The sequence below is a fragment of the Thrips palmi genome, unplaced genomic scaffold, assembly GCF_012932325.1.
Source record: "Thrips palmi isolate BJ-2018 unplaced genomic scaffold, TpBJ-2018v1 HiC_scaffold_10, whole genome shotgun sequence".
Classification (NCBI taxonomy): Eukaryota; Metazoa; Arthropoda; class Insecta; order Thysanoptera; family Thripidae; genus Thrips; species Thrips palmi.
The window spans coordinates 22,752,168-22,770,252 of NW_023144621.1; the positions used below are offsets into that span (position 1 = coordinate 22,752,168).

At 54.8% G+C, this 18,085-nt stretch overlaps 3 protein-coding genes across 5 annotated transcripts in view; 1 reads left to right on the plus strand and 2 right to left on the minus strand.

The window, feature by feature from the left end:
- Positions 1 to 1,628: 1,628 nt before the first annotated feature.
- On the minus strand, positions 1,629 to 5,116 carry LOC117652572. Of its 2 annotated transcripts, XM_034397606.1 has the most exons (3): positions 4,960 to 5,115; positions 4,637 to 4,738; positions 1,630 to 4,100 (listed from the first exon to the last, which is right to left on the minus strand). In XM_034397606.1, the coding sequence occupies exon 3, from the start codon at positions 4,084 to 4,086 to the stop codon at positions 2,257 to 2,259; it is 1,830 nt and encodes a 609-aa protein (XP_034253497.1). In that variant the 5' UTR covers positions 4,087 to 4,100; positions 4,637 to 4,738; positions 4,960 to 5,115; the 3' UTR covers positions 1,630 to 2,256. The 2 variants fall into 2 exon arrangements, with proteins under 2 accessions (XP_034253487.1, XP_034253497.1); XM_034397596.1 differs by having other exon boundaries at positions 1,629 to 4,738; positions 4,960 to 5,116.
- Positions 5,117 to 5,203: 87 nt separating this feature from the next.
- LOC117652581 (mitochondrial tRNA methylthiotransferase CDK5RAP1) lies at positions 5,204 to 8,081 on the plus strand. Of its 2 annotated transcripts, none has more exons than XM_034397614.1 (10): positions 5,204 to 5,408; positions 5,541 to 5,877; positions 5,961 to 6,200; positions 6,276 to 6,486; positions 6,574 to 6,719; positions 6,799 to 7,016; positions 7,101 to 7,385; positions 7,470 to 7,619; positions 7,698 to 7,835; positions 7,915 to 8,081. In XM_034397614.1, exons 2-10 carry the CDS (start codon positions 5,562 to 5,564, stop codon positions 8,023 to 8,025), a joined length of 1,815 nt encoding a protein of 604 aa, XP_034253505.1. In that variant the 5' UTR covers positions 5,204 to 5,408; positions 5,541 to 5,561; the 3' UTR covers positions 8,026 to 8,081. The 2 variants fall into 2 exon arrangements, with proteins under 2 accessions (XP_034253505.1, XP_034253514.1); XM_034397623.1 differs by lacking the exon at positions 5,204 to 5,408 and adding an exon at positions 5,432 to 5,453.
- Positions 8,061 to 18,085, minus strand: part of LOC117645986 — a 33,994-nt gene continuing 23,969 nt past the window's right edge. Inside the window, exons 3-10 of the mRNA XM_034386588.1 lie at positions 13,967 to 14,068; positions 12,874 to 13,074; positions 12,444 to 12,542; positions 12,275 to 12,373; positions 12,038 to 12,193; positions 10,855 to 11,814; positions 8,716 to 10,777; positions 8,061 to 8,633 (exon numbers count right to left, since the gene is read on the minus strand). Of these exons, the coding sequence (XP_034242479.1) occupies positions 8,512 to 8,633; positions 8,716 to 10,777; positions 10,855 to 11,814; positions 12,038 to 12,193; positions 12,275 to 12,373; positions 12,444 to 12,542; positions 12,874 to 13,074; positions 13,967 to 14,068 (3,801 nt within the window). The 3' untranslated portion in view covers positions 8,061 to 8,511. The remainder of the gene's footprint in view (positions 8,634 to 8,715; positions 10,778 to 10,854; positions 11,815 to 12,037; positions 12,194 to 12,274; positions 12,374 to 12,443; positions 12,543 to 12,873; positions 13,075 to 13,966; positions 14,069 to 18,085) is intronic.

Consider the following 18,085-nt stretch of genomic DNA (forward strand, 5'->3'; position numbering starts at 1 on the left):
CTGCTGCCTTTGCTGTGGCTGTGCCGCTCCGACGGAATGGTGGTGGTCATGTCGTCCATGAAGTCGCTTTCCATCTCATTCACTCGAGCACCCACCAGTGCAACAGAGCCCCAAGCACCAAATTGCCCTAATGCGACGTTCTGCCCCTGCTGGGACCTCCTTCCATGCACTCGAAGTTCATGTTCCTCTCCATTGACTCGGTGCCGCTCGGCCGGCAGCACTACTTCCTCAATGCCGCACAGCGTTTCATTCCGATTCATTTCATTCCGCGCCGTTCGGGCTCGCGAAAGCGGACAAAGGGGTGCGTTTTCGTGAATGGCGAGCGTGCCGTGCCAGCCCAGACAGCCTAGGCAAGCGGGGCGGGCGAGCGTGGCCCAGGGCATGGTGACCTCGACCTCGACCAACGCAGCCCGTCAAGCGAAAGGGCTGCCTGGCGTGCAATATCGCACTCGCCGTTTTTACTGGGGAGGGCCACTCACTTCGATACGATCACCCTTCCACACGCCAACATGAATAAAAATTACATTTTAAGTGTGACAAAAATACAGGGAATTAGAGAATGCTATACGGCAAAAGTTTTACGCCCAGCCCAATAGTGAGCTACACGCATCTATTCAACCCCAAGCCCTTGTCCTGGTACCGAAGAATGGACGCTTTTTCCTAGTGGAGGTGGGGCGGTGGGGTCCACCAGGCTCCGGTGTTCCCCTGGAGCCCGGAGCGGGTGGGCTGCGTGACCCAGATCCCCTCCGGGGTGGCCGGGCTGGGCGGGCCGGGCTGGCCGCCGGCCCGGTCGGCCCGGCAGGGACACGTTGGGTACAGGAGTACGTAGGCCGCTGCACACTGCACATCGACCCACCCGCGGCCAGACCGCTCTTGATCCGACCGACTCTCCCTCTCTCTCTCTCTCCCGCGCGTGCCAGCCCGTGCCCTCTCTCTCCCTCTGCAGAGCGAGTGCCTCGCCCTTCTCGCGGCAAAACGAGCAGTAAATGAGGGCCGTGTCAGGGTGACGTGCTCGTCCCGTCCGCCACCGCGGCCCTTTACATGACGGCGACGGGGTGGGCGCCGTCGCGGTGGTCCGGAGCGCGCGGCCTGCCTGTAGCAGAGCAGGCTGTAGTCGGCCCCGGGAGATCAATAAGCCCAGACTCCGAGCAGCTCCAGCCACCACGCCAGCCGGGCTGTGCCGGCTGAATCTGGTTCAGAGGGTAGCCGTGCGGTAGCGGCGGGGTGGCGGCGGACGCCAGGCAGCGCTGCAGGGCCAGTGGAGGGAGTGGCAGTCCGGCCGAAGGTGTCGCGGGGTTGGTACACTTTCAATCCTTTGGAACGTTGCCCCATTGAAAATTCTCGAATCCAGTGGGCAGGGTGGTTTTGGGATTCTGGACTTCCCCTCCCCCCCCCCTACTTTTCCAGCGGTTACTACCCGCCGGGCTGTCAGGCAGGACTTCCCTCTTCCATAACGATGCAGAACAGATAATTTGTTGTTGTTCCTGCTTTATATGCACACTGCCGCATTGAAAATCTTCTTCATATCCACCTTCTACTCAAACCTCGAAAGATCTTGCCCGGTCTGATTCAGCGGTCTTGCGACTGCTTCCGACTCGTTCCGGCCTCCGGGTGCCGCGTCGTCTCAAAGCATTCGCGCGGGCAAAGGCGAGCGGGCCTAGACGACGAGACTTGGCGAGGGAGCGAATCGGATTCAAAATAAATGATTTAGGGCAAAACATGCATGTGTGGCAAAGAAAAACAGTAAATCAATCGACAAAACACCACTCGAAGCTTCAATCCGGGGATTTTGTCATTCGAAAGTTCAGCATCCGGTCGTCTTTACAGGTCCACACGTCCTACAGGTAAATAACAAAGCATCCGCCACATCAGCATTTTATATTTATGTGCTTCGCTTTTTAGGAACAAGAAATTAACAAGGTCACAGGAAAGAAATTAATCTTTAAAATTTAATATAGATTCATTAAAGAACAATTCATGCTTATTTTACATATACTTTTACACTAAAATCATATGCTTGTAAGATTGCTACATAATTGTGTAATTAAACATACAGACTTTATTGGTCTAAGTATTTAATTTCATACACAATTTTAAATACTATCTTTAGAATGAGCCCATACTACCCCGTAGAAGAAAAGCAAACGAGTATCATCTGCTTTCATTAACGCTCGTTGAATGAGATTTTTTTTCTCATTACAAGTTTACAGGAAATGACTTGAGGGTTTTGCTTTGTGCTGTTGGCTTATCAGATGACTATGGAGTGCCCATCTTTCTTTTGTGCTCTCTTCCCTCTAAATGAGTAGTTTTATTGGCTTCCATCATCCACTTCTTACAAATTTCACAATATAAAGTCATTCCCGCCTTCTGTCTGTGCTTTGCACCGATAAGATGATATTCCTTGTCTTTTTCAGCCATTATCACAGAACAGAAAGTGCAGAAGAAATCTTGTGATAACCGTGATAACATTGATTTGTGGAGTTTACCCTTTATATGAGTCTCTTCATTGGCTTTCACCATCCACCTCTTACAAATTTCACAGAAGAAATACAATGCTGCCTTTTGTCTGTGCCTTTCACTCATAAGATGATTTTCCTTTTCCCATTCATCCATGTTCTCAGAACACAAATAGCAGAAGAAACGTGATGAAGCCATAAATTTGTGGGATTTCAAATTATGCATTTTTTTATCAAGTACTGTTTTATCACAAATTTCACAGAAGAAATCCGATGCGACCATTTCTCTGTGCCTTTCACTGATAAGATGATTTTCCTTTTCACCTGCAGTCATATTCTCAGAGCAAATAGAGCAGAAGAAATTCAATGAGGCTTTGGCTTTATGCCCTTTACTTTCTAGATGCATACCCTTATGAGCTTGAGTCATACTTTCACTACAAACTTTGCAAAAGAATGTTAAAGAGTTGGGGTTCACGCAATTTTCCAGGTGTTTTGTTTTTGCCTGGCTGGACAGACTGGATATATCTTGAAGGCAAATTAAGCAACACTTCGAACCATTACCGCTGCCTTCTAAAATTTTGGAACCAACTGATTTCCTGGGTCGCTTTTTAGGTGCAAGGATTCTAGGTACAAGGTTCTTGACAAGCTCAGCCATTTGTTTGGCATCTCGGTCAAGTGGCATTGCTGTTGCTAAGGCATGTTGCGGATCATTCTGGACATGCAAGTCAAGTGATAAGTCAACATCATTGTTATAAGTTTGAAACACTCCCCCACATGTACCACACTCCAGCTCATAATCATTCAGATCTTGCTCAACAGATATTTTAATTTTTTCAAATTCTTCTTGCAAGCAGGACAGGGTGGAATCTCCTATATTTACTGTATCTTGCAGGGCTAATACTTCAGTCTTTGTAAAGGTTTCTGAAGATTTATTTAGACTACGTAATGGAGCTTCACTACTATTTTTCTGACCAGAACTCAAAATTACACTAGAGGAAGTCGGATAGGTCCTTTTCCAATCAGCAGCAAGCAGTGCTTCATAATTTTTAAGATGTTTTTTCCCTTTAGAGTGTAAACTCATGCTGTTCATTGGAATAGGAACACAACAGACTAAGCAGTAATCCATTGAACCAATTTCGACACTCTGTTTAGTCGGTGTAAGCAGCCAATTTGTTAGAGGATCCTCTGGTACCGCAGATATAGCACCCCTTGATCTTGGAATAGATTCTTCAAGTCCATCGTTGGCTACATTATTGAGGTCTGGTAGTTCTAAGGCAGAGGACTTTCTTAATGCTGTTTCAATTTCTTTGCAACTATTATCCCAGTCAGAACAACAAGTTTCGTCAACAGCGTTGTAATCACTGCTATTTCTGATTATTGACAGCTGTCCTATTTTGTCTTCAGATACGTCTGATAAGTAGACAGAGCATGCAGGAGTGGAATATTTCAACTCCACTTTATCTTCAGTAGCTGCTTCTGAAAATGCACCTTTACTGCGCAGTTGTTCACCACTCTTTTGACCAGAGCCCAAAATACCATCAGAAGCAGTGGAACAGGTGCTTTTGCTGTCGGTAGCAAGCAGTGGTTCATAATTTTTCATATGGTTTCTTCCTTTCATAAGTTCAGTCATATTACTTAATGGAACTGAAACAGAACAGATGGAACAATGACTCATATGACCAGGTGGATTCACAGGAGTGCACAGTAAATCTGTACTGAGATCTGTTTGAACATCACATACAGCACCACTTGATGTCAAAAATAGATTCTTCAAGTGCAACTTTGGGTAAATTAATGATGTCCAACACATCTCGTGTCATGTATTCTCTGACTGCTGTTTCAAGTATCATTTTCCTTCGGAAATCATGTTCTACAGATGTGCTACAGTGTGTGTTCAATATTTCTTCACTTACAAAAGGCAGTCTACATGTAACAACAAACTGGACTGAATGTCTGATTTTCCAATTTTCCGCGATATAATCCAAAGAATGGTGAAGCAAGTCACTCTCTGATGAGAATCTCATTTCACATTCGATACAAGGATACGGATATATTTCTCTTTCTGAACAGCAAACCAAGAACTTGTGTGCGACAGTCTGTTTGTGTTGCCTGCTATTGTGTGGTTCTACTACTTTCAAACAAATAAGGCAACATTTTTTCTTGGCAAATTTCTCTCTTACCGTAGCAAGTAAGAAGTTGCAAGATGAGACCTTATCATTTGGTTTGAGGTCTCCCATTTCAAAAATTTGAACGTGAAGGAACTCCTTCAGTACTTCCTGTCACTGAAAAGAGAGAAAAACACATTTCAGACAATGGCACATAGTTCATTCATTCTGCACTTCTAGCGTATGAATATCACAAGACAGGGAAAAAAATCATATCATCTGCCGTAAAGGTTGCACTTGTTGCACAGAAAATATCAATGGGCTTCACCAGGTTTTACTGATCTAGAACGAAACAAACACACCTGAACATAACACTTAAATATAGAAAACAGACTTACCACAGCACTAACTTCTGACAGCTTGTTGTACGTAGTGTCGTGGTTGATCTGGAATCTGTGTTATTGTTAAACCTGATAAACAATGATAGGATTGGAGTAAACGAAAAGCCAGCGACACCGACAGACGACAGACGGCAGACGACAGACGACCGACGACAGACGGCTGAAAACTTCACCACAACACTCGCTGGTGGGGGTATAGTGCATCGATCGACTGCTGCCAGAAAAAAACATACTCTACTTTAGTGGTGGGGGGACGAGCTGGCACGAGTTTGTATTTCTTCGTGGTTTTGTGGTATTTATCTTCTGCTTGTTGACAACATTCATGGTGATTCGCCCTGAATTACGTATGATGTTGAGAGAAGATCCCAGAAAGGGTCCATTAGACTGAAATTATATGTCAGTGGCTCTAAAAGAAAACTTTCCGGATCTTAGGTGATGCTTTCTAGGTTAGTTTCCCTTTGAAGAAAAGTTGTTGTTCTGCTTGCTCTAATGTAATACGTTTGAACTACTGACCTTCTGTATTTGAGTCCTTTTAAGAATTCATGAATGTCCTGTCTTAATATTTGTTTCAATTCAAGGTCCATGAACATATTGAGAAAATGCATCGGAAAGTGACCTTCCAATTAGTTGATGGGCTCATAAATAGAAGTAGTTCTAGAAGAGTTTTTTTAAACGCACTTCACCGTGGTGCGCGATGTATGTATGAGAAAAGTATTTGGACATCTTCATTACGATGTAATAATGACCAAGGGGCTCCAGCAAATAAGGTGTCTGGCAAGGAGCTGTTTAAAAGTGGCCCGTCTCTTCATGATTTCATCGCAAACTCAGCCGCTACAGCAGCACCGGAGGGAAACACTGACTCTGATGTGAATCCTTATTTAACCCCTGGAAGTTATGGGGGCATGGGAAGAAAAGGTGTGTCTATCACTCACAAGTATTCTTACCATTTATTTGAGCATTCACTTCTAACCGATAACTCTTTTGGAATGTCCTTACAGTTTACTTTCACGTCAAAGGTTGTCAAATGAATGTTAACGATGTGGAGGTTGTATGGTCAATCCTTCAAGGAGTAGGATTTGAACGAACTGAAAATGTTCATGATGCAGATGTAATTCTTGCAATGACATGTTCCATTCGAGAGAAAGCTGAGCTTAAAATTTGGCACTTTCTTGATTATTGCAATGGTCTGAAAAAGCAACGACCCAAATCCCAAGTTCCATTAAGAATTGGTATACTAGGTAAATTGAGTTGTAATTTTTTTTAAACATGTTAAGTCTAATAACAGATTATAATGACGTATTCCCTATGTTTAGGTTGTATGGCAGAGAGACTGAAAGAGTCTTTATTAGATAAGGAGAAATCACTAGACCTGGTTGCCGGCCCAGACAGCTATAAAGATCTTCCTAGATTGCTAGCTTTGACTGACAACAATCAGAAGGCTGTAAATGTTTTACTGTCCCTGGATGAAACCTATGCTGATATTATGCCTGTACGTTTAAATCAAGACTCAATATCAGCTTTTGTGTGAGTTCCTCATTTTAATTTAATTGGATGTACAGCTTTATTTCAATTTATTTCTTTTATGCTATAATATATTTATTCTTATCCTAGGTCAATCATGAGAGGGTGTGACAATATGTGCACCTATTGCATTGTACCATTTACCCGAGGTAGAGAGAGATCTAGACCAATGGAATCTATACTTGAAGAAGTTAGACATCTGTCTGGGCAAGGTATAAAGGAAGTGACACTACTTGGTAAGCAAACAATTTTTCATACCACTTTTGTGCCACTTGTGAAAAATCATAAATTAATTAAACTTCTAATCCAACTCAGGTCAAAATGTCAACAGCTACTGTGATAAATCAGCAGTTTCACACTATGGTGGACTAGAGAAAGATGAACCAACTCATCTTGCAAAAGGATTTAAAACAGTTTACAAACCGAAGAAAGGTGGAACTCGTTTTGCTGATCTACTTGATCAAGTTTCTAGAATTGATCCGGAAATGCGCATTCGCTTCACTTCACCACACCCAAAAGATTTTCCCGATGAGGTAAGTCAGTTTACAAATTCCTCAGACTATCTTCTCTTTTTTATTGTGGGTAACAACCTTGTTCTTTTCTATATTTATTACTAGGTACTCCATCTGATTCAGGAACGATCTAATATTTGTTCATCTCTGCACATACCAGCACAAAGTGGAAATAGTGAAGTCCTAGAACGAATGAGAAGAGGATACTCTCGTGAATCCTATCTGGAACTTATTCATCACATACAGAGCTTCTTGCCTGATGTAGCATTTTCTAGTGATTTTATTGCTGGCTTTTGTGGTGAAACCGAAGAACAATTTGCTGATACTTTAAGTTTAATAGACCAAGTTCCGTACACAACTGGATTTCTCTTTGCTTACAGTATGAGAGAGGTGGGCAGTAAAGAAAATTGACTTGTCTTGACTGTATTAAATTTATCTCAATCACAAGACCAATTTTTTAATATATTTTTTTAGAAAACAACTGCTCACAGAAGATACGAGGATGATGTTCCTGAAGAAGTCAAACTACGTCGGTTGAAAGAAATGACTGATTTGTTTTATTCTAAATCTCAAGCTCTGAAAAGAGAAAAAATTGGACAACACCAATTAGTTCTTGTGGAAGGGGTAAGTTGTAATGCCCATTTTTATTTTAACCTAAGGACCATTATAACTTTTTTAAAAAATTGCTTATTTGTTTTGCAGAATAGCAAAAGAGGATCAGATTTAAAAGGACGCAATGATGGCAATGTAATAGTCATATTTCCTAATGAGGAAATACCTGTCTCTGAGTCGTCTGTGGAAAAATCAATAGTTAAGCCTGGTGACTATGTTGTTGTGGAGGTGAGACAAATTCTGTCCTTTTAATTGAAACCCAACATTAGTTCCAAACCGTCAACTTTTGTACAAACCCTTTTTCTAGATTGATCGAACTGCAAATGTGCTGATGGGTCAAGCCTTATACCACACTACATTATCGGAAGGGGTTGCCAAGGTCGTGAATTCTTCCAGAAGTCAACAAGTGTGTATTTAAGTTGTATCATTGTTAAAATTTATATGTCTTTAAAATTAACTTGAGGCAAAACTTTATTTGTACGTTTTTCTTTTAACATCAACACTAAACATAACTTATGAGAAGGAAATGATCAACAATAGTTAAAATAGTTACAGATATTGAAGACTATTATTACATTCATGTAGGCAACAAAATTTGCACTCAGCATTTTCAAAGGAATTTCTTCCAAAAATCATTCTTTGCCAAACCAACACAGCCCTGGTTTTTTGGTATGCACTAGCTTGAATTTTTCTTCAAACCATTGTATGCTACATTATTTACTAAAATGTAGACTTCAGTAAACCAACAATCTGAAGCAGTTGGTTTGACATAGAATGACATATTTACAACATATCACAACATAAATTCTCTATTCACCAAGTTAATTCTTTTTTCAACATAAATAGTTTGCATCATTTATACAATTTTTTTAATACAATTACAAAACACTAAAGAGTACATGATTTACACGAGGCTTGCATTCGTGTGTCGCTGGTGCACCAAAGCAGCAGCTGCAGCATTGGCCATGTTGAGAGCGGCAGCACTGCGCGGAGCTGCATTCTGCAGAAGCCCATCGCTGTCAAGCCCTGAAACAAACAACCAAAATAAATAAATAAAGAGTCAAAATCTGAAATACTATAATTTTTTGAGGGATTTGACGGAACATACCGGACAGTGATGGCGACGTGCCCTTGGAGTTGGAGCTGCCTCCCAGCCTGGTGCTGTACCCAGAGTCCCCGTGGTCCGGCGAGTACATGCCGCTCCCGCTGTTGCTGCCGCTGTTGCCGGAGTAGGGGTAGTGGTGGTGGTGGTGGTGGAAGGGGTGGCCCAGGGGGTGGCCGTGGACCTCCAGCTCCAGGTCCGGGGTGCCCGCGGGGCTGTGGTGCAGGCCCAGCGGCCCCAGCCCCAGGGGATGGTTCAGAGGGTGGGTCATGGCGTGCCCGAGGGCCAGGGTGTGCGGTCCATCCCTCAGACCGTTCACCATCCCCGTCGATTCCTGGTGAAGCCCGTTGACACTGAGGCCGTTGACATGCCCGTTGATGCCGAGCACCTTGACGGGGTGGCCATTGATGGGGCGGCTGTTGATGCTGAGGCCGTTCACGGCGTGGCCGTTGATAGGGTGGCCGTTGACGCCGTGGCCGTTGGTCATGGGGATGTCGAGGAAGTCGGGGTCCGCGTCCGGGCTGTACACGGCAGTGCGGCTTCGGTAGGGCAGATCGGACACCTGCAGGTGGCGCTCGCGGTCCCGCTCGCGGTCACGCTCCTCTCTCCAGCGCGACACGTTCTCGTAGTCCGGGCCGTGGCCGAGGCCGTGGCCAAGGCCGCTGCCCATGGGGCTGGGCACGGCGCCAATCTCTTCGCCGTCGCTGGACTCGGAGTCGTCGTCGTCCTGGTGGCACGCCTGCACGCGGCGGGCCTGCACCTGCACGCAGTCGCCCACGTCGATGGCCATCTCCCTGGGGGCGGCGGTGGTGGTGGCGGCGGGGGCGGCGGCGGGGGCGTCACCGTGCTGGTCCTTGGCCTTGCCGCCCTGCCGCCCCATCAGGTTGTTGAGCATGTGCGTCTGGATGCGCGCCACCATGTCGTGCACCGACTTCCGCAGCGGCACGTGCGCGCCTCGCTTGAGCGGCACCGGCGCAGCGGTGGCGGCCGTGTTGGCGGACGCGTTGGAGGACGCGTTGGCGGACGCGCTGGAGGCGCCCCGAGGCAGCGGCACCACGTCGCCCTTGGGGCCCTGCGGCGCCTGCGGGCTGTGCGCTGGAAGCCCTTGCTGGTGGAAGGGCGCCGCGAACTTGGGCTTGGGGTGCAGGACGGCGGCGGCGGGGGGCGGCGCGCTGGACAGCCCTCTCGGTCCCGTGGGGATGCTGCTGACACTGCAGGTGGGCTCAGGCGCGGCGCTCTGCTGCATGTTCTGCTGCGCCCGCATGGCCGCCGTGGGCTGCTGCGGCTGCGGCAGCGGCGGCAATCGCAGGTCCATCAGCTCCCGGAGCTCCCGGAGCTCCCTCAAGTCGCGCAGGTCCGAGCTGAACAGGATGCCGTCCTCCACCTGCACCTCGTAGTCCGGGTTGTTGACCATGCCGCCGCCGTCGGGGTCACCCTCCTGGTCCAGGTCTAGCGCACGCAGCCGGTCCAGCCGGCGCCAGTTCTCGATGTCCTCCGCCGTGACGCTGACGCCGTGCCAGCGGGAGGCGCGCGCCGCGGGCGAGCACGGCGTCGGCGAGGGCGAATGGGAGGGTGACGGCGACGTGTGGCCGCCCACGCCAGGGGGCGGCGTCGGCGACCGGGAGACGGCCACGATGGGCTCGACGCGGAGCAGCTCCTGGCTGCGGCTGCGCCGGTACGCCGAGGCCGTGACCGAGGACGAGGGGGGCGCGTGCACCTCAGCGTGGAGGTACTGCACGGAGCGGCCGGGCCCGGGCCCCGAGCTGGGCGAGCTGCGGCCGCCTGCTTCGTCCACCTGGTCCAGCGTCTGCAGCCTGCGTGTGGTGCCGCGGCTGCCCCTGCTGCCCCTGCTGCCCCTGCTGCCCCTGCTGCCCCTGCTGCCGCGGCTGTCGCGCCCGTTGCGGCTGGCGCGGCTGTCCCGCCCTCTGCTGTCCAGCTCCGACCCTGAGCTGCCGATGCCTCGGCCACGGTCCCTGCCCGTGACCCTCTTCAGCTCGGCGATCTCGCGGCTGGCGCGCGCCACCTCCAGCATGAGTCGCCTCTGCTGGCCGCGCCACTGCGACACGCGCTGCGGGAACAAGGTTGGAATCAGTGACACCCGGGGAATGCTCATCAAGGAAGAAGGGAAGGAGGGGAAGCACCTACCTCGTCCAGGACGCCGAGGTCTTGGTGGGACGGCAAGCTGGCCGCGATGTCGTGGAGCCGCTGCTCGTGCTGCTCCTGTTGCTGCTGATGCAGCGCTTGCTGCCGGCGTGCCCTGCTCTGCAGCCTGGCCACGCTGAGCAGAGGGTCGTGCGGCCTGTGGCTGGGGTCGGTGGCGGCCATGACCTTGTCGGCCTCGGCCAGCACGTCCCAACTGAGACCGGGACGCAGGCGCGGCATCTTGCCGCGGCCGCCGCGCCGCAAGAAGCTCTCCTTCCGGCGCGCCGTGTTGTCGCCCTCGGACAGCACCTCCATCTCGTCGCCGACGTCGAGGACGGCCTGGCCCTCCTCGAGCAGGGCCGCCTCGTGGTGCAGCGGCCGCTCCAGCAGCGAGTCGACGCTGCGCGCCCGCGGCACGCCCCCGCCGAGCACGGCGTCGGCCGCGGCGCCGCCCCGCGCCCCGACCCCGCGCAGCCACTGCTGGAGGTGGAGGTGTCGCTGCGAGCAGCGCGCGCGCTCCGCCGCCAGGGACCGCGTCAGCTGCGAGATGTGTCCCTGCGTGCGCCGCTCCAGCCCCTCCACGGCCTGGTTGATGTGCCGCTTGAGGTCCTGCTTGTCGCGGTCCAGGCGCTGCTCCATGTGCCGGAAGAAGGGCGCGCAGTAGCACGTGTAGCCGACGCCCACGGGGCCCTTGCGGATGTTGCCCGCCAGGTCCAAGTAGTACTGCTCGCCCTTGCGCAGCGGCTCGGGCGGCAGCGAGTCGAGGCGCGGCTGCGGGAAGGACGTCGTGTCGGGGTAGTAGTGGCAGCCGTACGGCGACCACCCGGTGCCGCCCGCTGCCCCTGCAGCAGCACGAGGAGGCCCCGCGCCTGCAGCCGCGCCGCCCGCCGCGGCCGGACCGTTGGCAGTCCCGGAGCGCGAACCCGAGCGCGACCCGGAGCCTCGACCCGATCGCCCCGCCTTCTTCTGCAACATTTACAGGACGCCATTCAAAGTCAATCAAACAAAGCAGACTCAAATAACACGCCGAGTGTGCCTTTGCCTCTGGACGCGGAAATGCATTCATGATGTGCCGCGACAGGAGTGCCGCTCGGCCAGATTGTCATGTTTTCCCAGATGGCGGCGCCGGCAAGTAGGCAACCCATCGTGCTGGTGCACCTCGAAGTCCCTCTTCCGAGACACCCACCTTCTTTTTACTGTTGTTGTTATTGTTGTTGCTGCTGCTGGTGATCTCCTTGCTAGCGTCCTTGTGCCTCGGCATAGGGATCACGGGGTTGTTCAAGATAGTGAGGATCTCGGTGAGTTCCTTGCGGGTCGCGATGTCGCGCGCCGTCTCCCCTTGCTGCAGCAAACAATGTCGACGTTAGGACCAACAGTCTGTACACAGTCCTCGAGAACACTTTTTGTGGACGCGCCGCCGTACCTTGTTCCTGAGGCTCTTGGTGCAGCCCGCCTCCAGCAGAATCCTCGTCAGCTTCCTTCTGCCCATGGCGGCCGCGATGTGCAAAGCAGTGTCGCCGTTCTACACAAAAACAAGTGATAGTTAGATGCGGACACCTTCAGTGTTGAAGAAAGCCAAGTGCGCTACGAACCTTGTTCTGCTCCGACACCTTGCACTCGGCGCTCACCAGGATCCTCGTGACGCCGGCGTGGCCGTAGCGCGCGCTCGTGTGCAGCGGCGTGTCACCGTACTGCAACAGATTCCAATTTCGTTTCTCCGAATGCACACCACTGCCGCCTCCGCCCTCGACCTCGGCGAAGAAGCACAGTGGGCCAGAAGACCGGTGGAAGCGGACAAAGCTCTAGACGCGTTTTGAGCTCCAGAATCGCTAAACAAGACTCGAACCGAACGTGTGACCCCACCAATGGATTCCTCGTTCGAAGAGGAATCCATTGGTGGGGTCACACGTTCGGTTCGAGTCTTGTTTAGCGACTCTGGAGCTCAAAACGCGCCTAGAGTTTTGTCCGCCTGCGCCGGTCTTCTGGCCCACTGTCCGAAGTGAGGAGGGACACTGCACTCACGTTGTTCCTGACGTCCGGGTCGCAGCCGGCCAGCAGCAGCTCGCGGCAGCTCTGGTTGTGGCCGTTCTGGCAGGCGAGGTGCAGCGGCGCGAAGCCCGCGTGGTTCCGCAGGGACAGGTCGGCGCCGCGGACGCCGCACAGCGCCTGCACGCACCGCGAGAAGCCCTTCCAGGACGCCTCGTGGAGCGCCGTGTTGCCGGGCTGCGGGCAAAGGCAATCGGTGCATTAGCCGAGGCATTAGCAACGCGAGCAAGCCGAGGCCAAGCCGATACCGCATCAGCCGCATTCAGTGCGAGCTCGCGGGGGCTGCCTCGGCCGCCTCGGCCGCCTCTGGATGCGGTGGAGGAGGACGACGGCGAGCGCGAGGACGTGGGGGACGGGGATGGCAGAAACACGGCGCAGCGCGCAGCCCAGCGCAGCCCAGCGCAGCCAGGCCGTGCCGACCGCAACAGCTGCGAGGCCAAATGAATGAGTGCCCCGGGATGAGTACAAGGGAGATTACCGCAACTCAATCTTGATTCAATCGCCCTGTGCGTCTCGAGAGGCTGACTCCCAGCAGAGCTTCGTCGCTCTGTCTCTCTCGCACTCGTAGGGAGTCCCGAAGGGGCGCGAGAGAGACAGAGCGACGAGGCATTGTCCTGAATCAGTCAACAGGCAGGGCAGGCAGAGCACCGTGCCTCAACCCGCGGCCTCCCCGGGTCATGCACACACGGAGCTACATGGGAAGCAGACGACGGGACTCGAACCATGAACCTGCCCTGCAGCGCCATCGGCGGTGAAAGAAAGGCACGTTGTTTTTGCCGTTGACACAGGACGGGCCGAATCCAAGGAGGAACTGCATATCTTTTTTAAGCGGGGTAGGATTGCACTACAAGTTTTTACACAAGGCGAAATGAAATTATGCTACGGTGCTGGTGCACTGCACGTGCATTGCACTTGGCGTCGCCGGCCCGCCGGCCCGGCCCCCTTCCTCGTGTGCCCGAAGCGACACGACACATCGTGACGACGCCGAGGCACGCCGAGGACTGCAGTCTAGAAGTGACGTCACGGAGCCATTTTTATGTACAGGAAGTGAGTTTGGAAGGCTACTTACCCCGTTGTCCTGCATGTTGACATCGGCCTTGTGCTTTATGAGCTGCTTCACCAGGTCCAAGTGCCCCTCCGCCGCCGCCCTCTGCAGCGCCGTGCACCCCGCCTGCACACCACCACAAACACCCTTAGCATCACCATGTCAACCTTAACACCGCGGTGGCGCACCCTGGGCTGGAGGGCCACCAGACTAAGCCAAAGTAGTAGTTCAGTAAAAGGGATGCAAGTAGACGACTTCAGGGTGGATGCGAGACCAGCTCAGAAAATGAGTGTCCTCTGCTCGATTCCGTAATCATGCAGTCAGCCGCCCTGTCGGTGGGATTGCATGACCACGGAATCGGAAACTTGCAACAGAAAGGTGAGTTTCATTTCAAAATTCTTTTGATTGAGTCAAACGTGAAGTCGTCTAGAATTATAGCCGTTTACCCAGGTCACAACAAAATCTACTATAAACAGAACAAATGTCCAAATACACAAACAACAACACTGTGTCCACAAGTCATGCAGTCTGTCACCCAGAGTGTGTGCAGTACGTCATGCAGTCCGAAGGTCCAACCTCAAGCAGGAGTATGTACACATCCACGGTCGGGGCGCGGTCGCTCTCCACCCGCTCCACGCTCCCAGCTCCACGCTCCCAGCTCCACGCTCCCAGCTCCACGCTCCCAGCTCCACGCTCCCAGCTCCACGCTCCCAGCTCCACGCTCCCAGCTCCACGCTCCCAGCTCCACGCTCCCAGCTCCACGCTCCCAGCTCCACGCTCCCAGCTCCACGCTCCCAGCTCCACGCTCCCAGCTCCACGCTCCCAGCTCCACGCTCCCAGCTCCACGCTCCCAGCTCCACGCTCCCAGCTCCACGCTCCCAGCTCCACGCTCCCAGCTCCACGCTCCCAGCTCCACGCTCCCAGCTCCACGCTCCCAGCTCCCACGCGACGACGCCACGCTTACTCCGAACGGCGCTGTCTCTTTCGCACTCATGGGCCGTGCCGTAGGGGTGCGAGAGAGGCAGAGCGGCGAAACGACGCTCGGAATCGCTCTGCAGGGCTCGGCCTGCCCGGCCGGGCCCGACGTACTCCAAGCTCTCCAAGCTCTCCAAGCTCTCCGAGCGCGCCGAGCCAATCGAAGGACACGCTGGGGACGGGGACGGGGCGACGGGCATGGCGGCACGGCATGGCGGCACGGTGAGGTCAAGGCCGCCCGTTTAGGTTCGGCTTCTTCGGCCACGCGATGCTAGCCTCGGTTCCCACAGGACGAAGAAACAACACGGAAAGGGCTCCGGCAGCGGCAGGGCAGACCGGCCTCCGGTCCCCTCCGGTCCCACCGGCCAGGCCTCGTTCATGCCCATTGTCCCCCTCTCTCTCACATCGCCAGTCGTTTTTGTCCGGCCTATGAGTGGCGCGCGGCGGCGCGGCGCGGATCGGGCCAAACTCACTAAGACACGCACACATACACACCCTCCCCTCTACCGCCAGCTAAATACACAAACACACACATACAGGATTGGCTTCCGGCCTTTTTATCAGGTAAAGCTCTCTCTCTCTCTCTCTCTCTCTCTCTCTCTCTCTGTGTGTGTGTGTGTGTGTGTGTGTGTGTGTGTGTGTGTGTGTGTGTGTGTGTGTCACTACGCAATCCCTCTCACTAATCAGGCCCGGGCCAAGCAGGCCAAGCAGGGCTTGACGCCGCGCCACGCTATTGCTGTAATGAGGCGCGGCCGTGCCGCGGCCGTGCAGTGGGTAGTCCATCATCATCTGTTTGTTCAAGGAGCAGCACGTCACGGCTGGGCTGGACGCAGCAGACTCATTCCGAGAGTCGTTTTCGTCGCTCTGTCTCTCTCGCGCCCAGACGGGTCGCCCCATGAGTGCGAGAGAGACAGAGCGATGGAAACGACTCTCGGAATGAGCGGCGGCTGGACGCGGCGGCGCCTCGTCATTTTCACGAGGGCCTGCCGCCGCCCCACACCGCCCCGCGCCGCCCGGCCCGTGACGACCATGTGAACAGGTGGCTGGGCACGATAGGGAGGAACTTGGAGGCGGAGCGCGGAGCGGCAATCTCCCTTCGCCGCTTATTGACCGACCGAGCGACCGCGCCGCGCGGCACCACCGTGAGAACGGCGCGGCCGTCGTCATAACCGGAATGTCACGGACGGCGCCGAGGACGACGTCCACGTCCACGTCGGGGCCGGTCGGGGCGGCCACCATCGGGAAAGGCCAGCAAAACCAATGTGCGCTCACGTCCTGACTCGGATTGCGTTTTGCCTCGCATTTGCACTACGCGGTCCCGCCTCGCCCGCCTCGCCCCGCCCCCCCGCCTCGCCCGCCCCGCCCCGCCCCCCCGCCCCGCCCCGCCCCCCGCCCCGCCCCCGCCCCGCCCCGCCCCGCCATCGACGTGTCGCGGCGCCGTAACGCAGTATAGCCGCAACGCCGCGGAGCGCGGCGCGGAAAGGGCACGCGAGGTGATCGGGGCGGCGACTCGCTGTTGCCGTTCCAGTTGTTCCAGTTGTTCCAACGCACGCGCGTGCTTTCCGGCAGGACTAGCGTCGGCGGGGCCATGGCGGGGCCGCGCCTGCCTTCGCAAGGCACCGGGCCCTCGAGGCCCTCAGCCTGCACTGCAGCCCCCCCCCCGGACATAAACTCACTTGGAATAATACATGATGGAGGCGACACACACGCTTAATGCAAGCCGCGTTGCTATGAGCGGTACGAGCCTGGCCGGGCCGTGGCGAGCCGCGCCTTGGCCGGCCGGCCTGGCCCGGCCGAACACAGCCGTATGCAGCAGGGGCTGGCGGGGCTGGCGTACAGCGCGCAGCGCGCGGCAAAATTTAATGGACATGTGCGCTTGTTCCGCTAAACGATCCCACGGGCCACAGGCGGGCAGACACAGTTCTGCGAAGCAAGCAGGCGCTTGCGAATCCCGCCGGCCCGCGCGCTTCTCTCTCTGTCGCTCCGTCAGCCTGCGAGGTAGGCCGGCGCGCCACAGGCCGTCTCGACGGGCCTGCCTACCTCGCAGGCTGTTGGCCGTGCCGTGGAGACAGTGGAACTGTGGACCCCGAGGCTGGGGTCGTGCATTGTGCTCGCCACGCCTCGGCCACGCCGACACGCTCGAATGCTGTCCCTACTCCCTGCGACGTCCATCGTGCACTTCTTTGCGCCGTGAGGGAACCTCGAACCTCGCAGCGATCCGGAGATCCGTTTGCCACTCGCTCGGCCCTTCGAGGGCTTTGACCGGCCGCGCTGCGCTCCCCGCCCCTCCCCCTCCTCCTCTCCCTCTCCGTCGGACACGTTCGGCGAAGCAGGCGAAGCTGCACCCGCGTGTCCCGTGTCCCCGGCCTCCCCGTCGTCCCCGGCGGCTGAGAGGCTTGGAGGCTTCCTCCTTGCTCGTGACTGTGGTCTTGTCCTGCTGGACGCATGGCCGGGCAGCGAGCAGCAGCGAGGCGGCAGCGAGGCGGCAGCGTAAGTCGTGCCGCAATGAGACAACAATGCATAAGCCGGCCGTCATAAGCCGCGGCCGCCGCGCCCCCTCGTCCGCCGCCCCGCCGCCCCTCCCCGGCGCTTCCCATTGTCTCAGCCGAGCGTCGCGACGCCCCAGCGACGCCCTGTTATCGACAAGTTGGCATCGGCCGGCCGTCGTCGCCGCGGCCGGATGGCCGAATATCGCATCGCCTCCCCGCCATCAAAGCCCCACTCCCGCTCCCCCGCGGACTCGGACTCTCGGACTAGCGGCGGCCCGGCCACCCTCCACCGCCCCTCCGGCCGTCGCCGCGTCGCCGCGTCGCCCCGGGCTCGGCTAGTCCTGCCGTGCCGCCCGCTGGAATGTCCGTCAAGCGGTCCGCGACGTCAGTGCGTCCGTCAAGGGCCGTCGTCGCCGAGGGCCCGTCAGCATGTCCGTCTGTCTGACAGTGTCTGTCCTTCTGTCCGTCCGGCCGCACGACGCGGCGACGCGGCGACGCGCGCACCGACCCGGAATTTGAATAACGCCGCGACTCGTGACTTACGCGCGGCTACCTCGTCCACGGCAGCCAGTGGCGGCGCCCGCGAGCCTTACCTGGAATCAGAGAGAGGAAGAAGCGAATTAGAACGGGCAGGCCGACGACACCGTGGTGCAGCGGTGCACCGCCGCCGGGGAGTGAG

What these genes read in the sequence shown, in the direction of transcription:
- LOC117652572 (XM_034397596.1), bottom strand. Translation starts at nt 4,266, where the DNA reads ATGTGTTGGACATCATTAATTTACCCAAAGTTGCACTTGAAGAATCTA.
- LOC117652581 (XM_034397614.1), top strand. Translation starts at nt 5,562, where the DNA reads ATGCATCGGAAAGTGACCTTCCAATTAGTTGATGGGCTCATAAATAGA. An exon ending in ATTAAGAATTGGTATACTAG is followed by an intron (nt 6,201 to 6,275) that starts GTAAATTGAGTT and finishes CCCTATGTTTAG; the next exon opens with GTTGTATGGCAGAGAGACTG. An exon ending in GTGACTATGTTGTTGTGGAG is followed by an intron (nt 7,836 to 7,914) that starts GTGAGACAAATT and finishes CCCTTTTTCTAG; the next exon opens with ATTGATCGAACTGCAAATGT.